Below are 11,259 nucleotides of genomic sequence, written 5' to 3' on the forward strand. Positions count from 1 at the left end.
AAACAGTTAATTTAGTCCTACAGTAAAGGCTACTTTAGACTCAAAGAAGCTTAAAAACAAACTCCAAAAGATCATGCTGATCTTTAACTAAATTAAATGCCTTCCAGAACAAAACTTAGCACTGTTAAAGATGACAACAAATACAATCAACAGTGTAGCATTTATAATGCAATAAAAAATAACTTAGGTGAAGTAGTAGGAAAATATGAACCAAAACTAGAAAAAAAATCTGTCAGTAGAAACAAACTGACAAATGACAATTTATAGAACTAGCAGGTAAAATCTTTAAGACAGCTATTTACAGTGCGTTCAGGGACTTAAAGGAAAACATACTGAGAGAAAAAATAAGGAATTTTACAAAATGAGAATTCTATACCCAAAACGTATCATATCTAAAATGAAAAATTAACTGAGTAGGCCTGTCAGTTGGACACCTAGAAAGATCAGTCGGCCTGAAAAGAGTATAGTAGAAACTGAAGCACAGATAAAAAAAATTAAATACTAGAAAAAGATGACGAATCTTAGTGAGTTGTGACATAATATTAAGCAATCTAAAGTAGGTATAACTGGAGTGTCATAGTGAGATTGAGTCAGAAAAACTTTGAAGAAATAAAACAACTTTTTCCAAATGTGTTGGAAAACATGAACCCACAGACTTAAGAAGTTAAATAACCCAACAGAGAAGACCTTACAAGGGTACGTCATAATCAAATTATTGAAAACTAGTGATAAAGAGAAAAATCTTGAAAGCAGCCAGAGGGAAAAAGACAGATTATTTGTAGGGAATAATGGTAAGTATATTATATTACTGACTTCTTGTTAGAGACAGTGCAAACCAGAAGACAATAGAATATCATCTTTAAATATCTACTTTGATAGTGTTTTCATTAAGAGTATCTTTCAAACTGAAAGAGCAATAAATACATTTTGAGATAACCAAAAGCAGAGAGGATTTATTGCTAGTATACTGCACTGTAAGAAATGATAAAAGAAGTCCTTCAGGCTAAAGGAAAGCAATACCAGAAGAAAACTCACAGAGAATAATGAGCACAAGAAATACTAAATATAAATATAGTTGATAGTTGACCATTTATAACAAAAATACAGTGAATTGTGGAATTTTTAACATATAGAAATAGAATTTATGACAACAAACACACAAAAGATGGAGTGGGAGGAAAGTAGAAATGTACATTTGTGATGTTATGAGGTTATATAATATTTTTGAAGGTACATTGTGAACCATGCAGCAAGCTTTTGAACAAAAATTATCTTAACATGCCAATAGATATAATAAGATGCTAAAAAACAATCATAACAAAACAAAGCAGAAAAGGAAAAAGAACAGAGGGACAAATATAAAAAAAAATAGCAGGATGACAGACTTAAGTTCAGCCTTATAAATAGCTATATTAAATGTAAAAGACTTACACACTCCAGATAAAAGGCAGAGCTTCTTAGATTAGATGAAAAAGCATGGCCTATCTATAAGAAATCCACTTTAAATATAAGGATACAGATATTTAAAAGTAAAAAGATGGTAACAGATATACCATGCAAATACTAATCATAATAAAGCTAAAGTAGCTATATTAATATCAGAAAAATTAGACTGCAGGAAAGATACCAAAGATAAGGAGGGACATTTTATAATAATAATAGAATCAATTTATGAAGAAGATATAATTATCTTAAATATGTGCAAATAATAGCAGAACTTCAAAAAACAAGCAGTATAAGCTCAAAAAATTTAGGAAGAATAGATACACTGACAATTAGAAGTAGATATTTCAACACTGCTATCTTGGTAGTTGATAGAAAAAGTAGACAAAAATCTAGTATGGTGTAGAAGAACTGAACAATGCCACTAATCAGCTCAACCTAATAGAAGGATATAGAATACCACACACAACTATAGAAGGTAACATTCTTTTCAAGTGCATATGAAACATTCACCACGCTAATGTAAGAATGAGCAAAAAAAGAACTGAAAAAGTATAATCCACTAGTGAATATTCCCATCTATGAACATGGGAATTTTATTTATTCAGATCTTTTAGAATTTTCAATCAAGTTTTGTAATTTCCTCATATAATCTTCTCTATATATTATCAGGTTTATTCTGTGACTATTATAATAAGATCTTTTATTTTCCATTACCTGTTCTAATTAGATATTGCTGGTATATAGGAAACATGCTAAATTTTATATGATAATTTTGAATCTGGCCAAGCAACTAAACTCTATTTTAGTTCTATTAGCTTATCAATTGTTTAGTTTTTGGTAAAGACATCTACAAACAATGAGTTTCATTAATCTTTTTCAGTATTTATAACTAAACTAATTATATTGGTTAAGAGCTCCAAGGTAAATGGTAGATGTAATAGTGAATGTGCATATCTTATTTTGAACTTTAGTGAAAATATTTCTGATGTTTCATCATTAAGTGTGATGTTTGCTGTAGATTTTCAGTGTTCCAACATAGTCACATAGTATTCTTCTCAAACTGGTTATGTGATATAGTTAAACCAATAAATTCAATATAACTTCAGTCAAAATTCCCATGGAATCACTTCATTAAATGTTTGTCTAGAAAAAAGTTATGTGAGAGGAGACTAGTTACTTTTGAACATCTTCACAGTTATCACTATGGTCCAAAGGAGTGTCATTTATGCCTGTATTATCACATTAGCTTCTGAACTATTCTGTTTTCACCCTTGCCCCACCCCAACCCCTACAATGTAATCCATCTGAATACCTCAACAAGATTGATCCTTTAACTTCATTTAATCCTCCCAGTGAGTCCATGAATTACTATTTCCTCTTTACAGAAGAGGACATTGCTTAGAAAGGTTAAATGAACCAAGGGCAAGCAATTAGTAAGAAGCAGAGCCAAGATTTGAATCCAGTATTTCTGATTCCAGAACCTATTCTCTTTAACACTGGCCTGTACTGTATTTTTATTAGTCCTATGTTGAGATTATATTATTTTATTATTTTTAAAGGAAGCTCAAAAATGTTTGCATGATAGGTAACACTTATGTGAGATGTGGGCAGGGTGTTATGTAAAATATACTTTTCTAAAAAAGATTTTTTTAAAAAAATAATCTCTATACCTAGTGTGGGGTTTGGACTCACAGCCCCAAGACCAAGAGTCGAACGCTCTTCTGACTGAGCCAACCAAATGCCCCTAAGATATGCTTTAATTTTACAGTGAGTGACAGAAAACTGACCTAGGATGAAAATTAACTTGACCCATTGTGACGTCTTTGATGTTTGTATTATGTTAAAAGGAAAATCAAAGTTCTTTAACCAATCTATTATTTATAAGTATATTATCATCTTTTCTTTTTAGTTTTTCAGGCTTAAACTGTTAATGACTTCTCTCCTGTGATGCATTTGATTGCAGTCTTAACTGTGGTTCTGTAATAAAGCTCAATTTAGTGATCACAGAGCCTGAATGTTGAAATAAGCTATTTTTAGAAATGCTGGGTTTATGGTAATGATAAAAGTTGTGTCATGTTGTTATGGCAACCAAAATCCTAAAGTACTGATTAATGACAAGCTCACTGATTCTGGAAGTAAGCAGTTCATTTCTTATCACAGCTAAATGCTTTAAATAATTATTTAAAATGTTTTGTGAACATGTTTTAAAATGGGTGATATCTCCATTTAGTCATATATTAGTCTTTATTAATATTTTTGAGATTTATACAAAAATTTTTAGGACATTGTGATGTTTATAACTGGACAAATTGAATTTCTTAATGCATGGTATTCTGATGCATAAGAAAAGTATTGCCCTTCTGTACAATTTTATAACATCCTCATCTCCTCCTCCTTCAGTTTCTTTTTTCTTTTTTCCAGTAGTTAATTAACTACATGACTATTATCCTTGATATATGATACACTGGTATAGCAAACTACTTTCTAAGCATAAGAAAGACTTTCCGAAACTTAGAAATAGGGCAAATTGGGTCTGGGAAAGCAGTGTGTCCTTTCCATGTCACACTGAAGCATTGTTAACAGGCCCTTTGAGAATTATTTAATTATTTGGGGGGATGTTTCATAGTTTGATGCTCTGCTTATTGTTGATTAAAGACCCCATGCTTCCTCATGTCCTGTGTATTTTTTTGCTCCCTGGGACATTAACCCGTTTTTTGTCTAAACTGTTTTATTCTAACCTTCCTTTCCAAATGCCTATAAATGACCAGTTCCTCAAAATGACCAGCTTTACCATCTTAATAGTTTCCTCATGAAGGAGTTATTAAATTTTTGACATTCTTTCATTCTTTGTTTGTATGAGTTATGTTTTTATTTTTTGAAAGTTCTATTTGCACTATGAAGATAATTAAACTGTCCAAAGGCCAATAGAGCACCACCTAATAAATTACTACCTACGAGATTTTCATGGGTAGTAAAGAGACGAAGGAGGTTAATGGTCTAACTTTATAGATGATCATAGCTTACATTCAAAATTTTTTTCCCTTTCAACTGGCCTTTTTTCATACTCTTTGATTATGTGAAAAGCAGGACCTATGTTTAGATTTTAACCTGCAGAAATAATTCTAAGCAGTGTCTACAATAGCCAAACTGTGGAAAGAGCCCAGATGTCCATCAACAGAGGAATGGATAAAGAAGATGTGATATGTGTGTATATATATATGTGTGTGTGTATATATATATGTGTATGTGTGTACATATACGCATACACACACACACACACACACACACACACACACACACAATGGAATATTACTCAGCCAGCAAAAAAAAAAAAATGAAATTTTGCCATTTGCAACGATGTGGATAGAACTAGAGGGTATTATGCTAAGCAAAATAAGTCAATCAAAGAAAGACAATTATCATCTGATTTCACTCATGTGTGGAATTTAAGAAACAAAACAGAGGATCGTAGGGGAACAGAGGGAAAAATAAAATAAGATGAAATCAGAGAGGTAGACAAACCGTAAGAGACTTTTAACTCTAGGAAACAAACTGAGGGTTGCTGGAGGGTAGGTGGGTGGGGGGTGGGGTAACTGAATGTTGAGCATTAAGGAAGGCACTTGATGTAATGAGCACTGGGTGTTATATGCAACTGATGAATCACTGACCTCTACCTCTGAAACTAATAATACACTATATGTTAATTAATTGAATTCAAATTGGAAAAAAAAGAAATAATTCTAAAAGTACTCTCCATCCGCCAGCTATGGACTTAGCTGTGATTGATCAAAATACAGTGTGTAGATCTGAGGTGGATGCCCAGGCGAGCACCAGTGCTCAGCATACACCACTAAAAAACAATACTGCTTTTTCTCCCCCTGTCTGTACACGAGTTGATCGGTAGATAAGCACATTCCAAGTTTTCAGAAGCACATGACTGACATGATGACATGATTTGTTGGTGATTATGTATTTAGTTAGCGAATACCTGAAACTTCCATTTTGAGCATTGATTATTTGTCACTATAATGATTCATCATTATTCAGGACTCTGCATTTCTTAAATGATATTAGTGAATGACTTGGACCAAGACACCAGGCAGACAGACAGTTAGATATACAGATACATGCATATTCTTTTTAAGATAAAAGATACATACTAATTGCATAGTAATTAGCACTATAAATAAAAAGAAGGGGATGGTAAAATGGCAAGAAAGTAAAACCTTTAACACAAGATTTGTATATAAAAGTAAAAATATTTATATACAAATAACTGATATGCTTATTATAAATCATTATTTAAGGAACCCAATTCCCCAAAATAACATGTATGTATGTATGTGTATAAATAGATGCACATAGAGGTTTTTTTTAAAAAATAGATCATTAAAATGCCCTTAATCCAATGGAATAATTTAAGAGTAAAAGTACCCTGTAAATATTATCAAGCTCAATATATTGCCTTACAGTAGTGAAATTAGTCCTAGAAATGTTAAATTACTTGTTCAAGGCAACATTAAGAAGTGTCAGAGCTTCGACAAGAGTCAAGGTCTTCTGACAGTCATGTCCATCACTGTACCATTTGATCTCTACTATATGTAGTTCATTAGAAAAAAATTATTGAATGTGAGTGTGGACCTTTACCTGGCTTTGGTAGTGATGGTGAACTCTTACGTTTGTCCAGAAATGTGAAAAATCATTATCAGTCACAGTTCTTGCTCTTTACAGTTTGGATTTGACTCAGATTCACTTTGGAGAATCTCTCTTCCCATTGCCTTTCTCTCCTGTTTGGCTTTAGCAGCTAGCTGACAGGCCAGGAGGAACAGTTCTTTGCCCTTTCCTATATTTACCCCACTACATGGAAGACTTCTTTTCTCCATGAGCTTTGGTATCTTTTATCTTGTTCTGTACAGCCGTGTTCATTTTTTAATCCCTTCCCTGTCTTAGTAGCTTCCTAAACTGAGGAACAGAATGAGAAATGCTGTACTATCAAATACCACATTGAAAATAAATTAGAAACTCTTACTTGGTCTTATTGGCTTGATTTTATTTATTTATGTCTTAGCAATATCGCTTTATTCTGGTTTTCTCCATTTCAGATTTATAATGATTTTTCTGCTGCATTGTGAGTTGTAGACATTTGTAAGCTAGTTTAGCTTATAAACAGAAACCTGCCCTGGGTTACAATTAAACTCCAGTAAATTTAAAATTTTTCATCATTTGAACTTGAGAATAAAATTTAAAATTTATTCAGATTTTTCAACAATTCAGTCTACATTTACCAGTTACTCTGGATTTTTTAAAATTATATTTAATATTCATTATTGTACCATATTCAGATTTTAAACTTCTTGTGAGAGGGAATAGCCTTGTCTCTTTGTATTCCTTATATAGTATAAATAACACACTATGTTCAGATTGAGTATCGATTTTAGAGTATTAGGTATAAGTAATGGATGCTTTATACACTCCTCCAAAATCTGTCTTACTGCTTTGAGTAAAGAACGAAAAACACTATGCCTAAAATTCATTATGTGACTTGTTGCAAAATGGGCATCAAATGTGTATTATATTTAACAGATTTTTAAAAATCAGTTTATAGTATTTTTCATCTATTTCATGTATGGAAAATAATTTTGCATCATATTGATGCATTTATTATGTTCAGTTAATTATAGGAATGATCACTAATAGATGAAAAATATCTTGAAGGCTCATCTGGTTAAGTAGATTTCCAAACCACTTCCTACCACCCTCCCTTCCAGTGAAAAGGTAGTGTAGCCAGTAGCATTTCTCCATGCTGCTCAGAGCATTCACTCAGTGTAACTTCCTTCTACCTGTTCTCATTTTGAAAGCTTTAGCAATTTGGGAGAAATGTCAGGTTGTTTCACCTCACCAACAGTTTGAGACCCTGTCAGAACAGGGTGCTGATGATCGAAGATCATAAGTGTACTTCCCTTCTCATTCTGTCCAGTTAATTTTATTCTTTCTTAGACCACAGATACATGTTTCCACAGATGGTCTTCTTAAGTATCATTTTGGTCATGGACTTTCCAAAATGGAATAATTATTTCTAGCTCTGAGGATCAGGAAATGAGAGAGTACATTTTTACTGAGAATTAAAGGCATTTCAATGAGAGAGAGAAAAGCATCCTGGGCAAATGGAGGAATAGAGCGGAGGAATTCAGGTGAAACGAGCAGGGCAGAGAGAACAGTCAGGAGTCAGACTTCAGGATTAGAGTTGTGATATGGAAGGTATTATAAAGGATTCTAAATGACAGGATGAGGGATTTTGACTTCTCGGAAACCAGAGAAACTCCTTGAAGGAAGGCCCTGGGTGAGGGAGAAACAAGATAATAGGTATGCTTTAGAAAGATTAATCTAACAGCAGTGCTTATGATAGATTGAATGTAGAAGAGACTAGAAGAGGGAAGACCAGATGGGAGCTTTTTTCTGTACTCCATACAAGAGTTCATTAGGGTCTGAACTGAGGTGACGCAACATGGTTATGCCACTGACAGAAATAAGAACAAAAAAGTAGGTGTGGGAGTGAAGCATGAAAGACACATTTAAATTTAGTTGTAAAAATCAGAAAAGATAGTGTTTTTATCACTAGGTCTAGTGATACTTGAATAGAAGTAGCTGAGAATGACAAGAAGTAAATGTCATGAGAACATGGAGAGAGTTGATGCAGATTTTATGAACCCAGTGCTATTTTTTCTAGTCAGATCTTTAAAAATTTGCTTCAGTTCATTTAAAACTTTTTATTCTTTTATGTGCATATGTAGAAATTCTTTTTGTGGAAAATGCTGACTTGTTGGAGGGTCACATTATTTTAACCTGGTAATATAAATAGATGAGAAATCTAAAATGTGGTTACTGGTGTAGGAGCTATAGCTGAAAGGACAGTTTACTGTAAGTTATTCTGAGATTCGAAGAGTTGATAAATATGAATGATGATAAACCTCTTTCTTTAAAGTTAATGTGTTATCAGTCACGTTTGCAAGATCAGGACATTGATGGCAGGTCATAGTTTCTGTTTCTTGTCTAATAATCCTAAAAATACATCTGTAAACAAAACACAGTCCCTGCCCTTCTGCAACAGTAAACAAATAATGAATATGAAAAAGTATGTTTGATCTCCAAACCAAAGTAAGTAACTTGTGTAGTTGTACAATGATTTTTTTTTATAGTATGTATGTGGTAATTATGAAAATGAAATGTGTTGGTTCAAATACGAAGCTTCTTAAAATTCTTAGTATTTTATTTTCGGATTGTGTGTTCACATATTGTTTGTTTATCAATAGAGAGCAGATCATAAAACAGTCTACAGAATTAGTCTGCAGAGCCTACGGTGAAGTATATGCTGCTGTGATGAATCCAGTCAATGAATACAGAGATCCAGAGAGCATCCTACACCGATCGCCGCAGCAAGTGCACACGCTTCTCTCCTGATAATCTTATTTGAATGTTTTAGCAAAATAGTGCATCCCTAGAACTCTAAAGGTTTTCTTGTTCTTTAGTCTGTTAATCTTCACTTTGAAATTTGATGGTTACGATTTTCTTTGTGTCATAACATTGTAGGTCCCAGTGGTTTCTTTTCTTTGATCACAGATACATGGAAGTAAGTAATATAATCTCGACCTGAGTTAGTGCTGCTCTGTATCTGCTCCTTATGTAGAGATGCTGTGTTCTCTGCGAGCCACCTCCCCAGCTCTGCAGTTTTCTGGAATATAAATGTATGGGGAAAAGTCGTATGAAAGGTTTGAGAGATTTTTCTTTACAACATTAGTTCCAAATTAATCATACATAAAAAATTTGTCTAAACTTAAGAATTAGTACAAAGGTGGGACATAACATATCCTTACCTAAAGATTAAGTTGCTTTCTTATTAGTTATTCATGTGAGTTGACATATTTAAACTGAGGAGCAGAAATATACACTTAGCAAAAAGTGGGAAAAGAGAGAGAATGAGAAGTAATTTAAAGAGGGTGGATGTCACTCTGTGTATACCCTGGACTGAATTCAAGGTGAAGTTCGCACTTCAAAAGGATTTTAGGCATGTAGGCACCCTGTGCTGCATGTAAATGTAGTGTTTAATGATAGGTATTTGTTATATAGTATGAACTCTAAACCTAACCAACTACGGATTTTATCTGGTGTTCAAACCAAAGAAAAATGATCTACTCTCACACCAGAGGAAAAATACTGAGTAGCAACTGCTCACTGACAGTGTATCTATACCCCCTGGTGGCCCCTCACAAAGAATGATTTGGGCTCTGACTTTAGAACTTTACCTATGAGTAAGATTCAGAATCACTGTGTTTTTCAAAAAAATAGATCTCGATGTGTTTGATGTGACTTTACTTTGTTGGTAAGATTTCAAGGATGATTCTTATTAGCAAAATATCTTAATGTCTGGTAAAACTATAAAAAGAGGTGAGTCCTTAAATTATAAATGAGAAAACTGAGGCATAAGGAAAAAATGGACAAAGCTAAAATATTTTGCAAAATGGTAAGATAAAACTAATATTTATATAACATATAATGTATAACACATTATTTACAGAACATGGCCTATTCATGTATCTGAAATTTGTAATTGTTTATATTAATATGATTCTTTTGGAGTAAGAGCAGTTATTTATCACCTCTTTTGGTGTAAATCTATGCTTTTAGTCTTTTTCCTTCAATGAGTATGTGTGATATATAAAAGATAGAAAATAAAGTATGATATAAATTGAGAGCTTAAATTTTATATAATTTATTTCTATAATGAAAAAAAGATTGCTACCTTATCATTAGTTAATCCCTTTGTTTTCTAGGAAAAAAGTGTATTTGGCTTTTTATACAGTTTCCTCAAAATATTAAAACTATTTCTAGAACAATGATAATTGAAGTATATTTTTATACATCTCATCAGTGTGTTTTTAGAAAATGTACTAATAGAAAAGGAAGTACAATATAGAGCCAAATTGAGATGGTGGAAGATTGATGAGCAGAATGTGTTATCAATATTATCTTGAGTACTAAGTCAAAATAAAAGATTATAAGTGCGAATTCGTGGACACAACGCTTATATTTGCTATATACTTCCTGGTTTGCATTTTGAGCTGTTTTGATGTGGCATAAGTATAACCTTAGAGAATACATGTTAGCCTTTTCTCAGAGAAAGGTATTTGCCTCGCAAAAATTTCTGGTTGAATTCTTCTGTTTCTTTCTTTGCACCTGTACTTGAACAGATGAATGTTACCTGAGAAAAATCACATAAATGGACTGAATGACTTTTTAAATTCATGATCACAGTCTTGAGATGGCATCGTATTGCTTTGTAGTTCTATTCCGTCTCTTAGCTAACCTCACCTCTCCACTTTTCAAAATGACTTTTCCACCCTCACTTTTAATGACCCTCATAATTTATAGAGAAAATAGAAGCTGTTAGATTAATCTCCCTTATTTTCCCACCTTCAAATACTGCACTCATCTTCTCCATCTTTCCTGTAGAAATTGAAAAAATGATGTTTTTATGGTTATAAAGTTATAAAAATTATAATTTAAAGTCATAATTTTACAGAAATTATAAGTATCTTTTCTGGAGTTGAAAATTATAATAACTGAAATTTAAAAATTCACTGTAGGAGTTGAACAGATTTGAATAGTTAGCAAAAAGAATCTGCAAATTTGAAGTTAGGCCAGTGGAGATTATCCAATCTGAGGAACAGAAAGAAAAAGGGATAAAAAAAAGAAAAAAGAAAAAAAGGATGAAAGTGAACAGGGCCTCAGAGACCTGTGGGATATTATCAGTATTCA

At 32.6% G+C, this 11,259-nt stretch overlaps 1 protein-coding gene across 2 annotated transcripts in view; it reads left to right on the plus strand.

Moving 5' to 3' along the window:
- The window catches only part of COG6 (component of oligomeric golgi complex 6), an 82,833-nt gene extending 72,072 nt beyond the window's left edge, over positions 1–10,761 (plus strand). For both annotated transcript variants that reach the window (XM_006732396.3, XM_081814860.1), the window contains exon 19: positions 8,757–10,761. In XM_006732396.3, coding sequence (XP_006732459.1) covers positions 8,757–8,904 — 148 coding nt within the window. In that variant the 3' untranslated portion in view covers positions 8,905–10,761. The remainder of the gene's footprint in view (positions 1–8,756) is intronic.
- Positions 10,762–11,259: the final 498 nt, after the last annotated feature.

The sequence above is a fragment of the Leptonychotes weddellii genome, chromosome 3, assembly GCF_054177405.1.
Source record: "Leptonychotes weddellii isolate Sample4059 chromosome 3, ASM5417740v2, whole genome shotgun sequence".
NCBI lineage: Eukaryota > Metazoa > Chordata > Mammalia > Carnivora > Phocidae > Leptonychotes > Leptonychotes weddellii.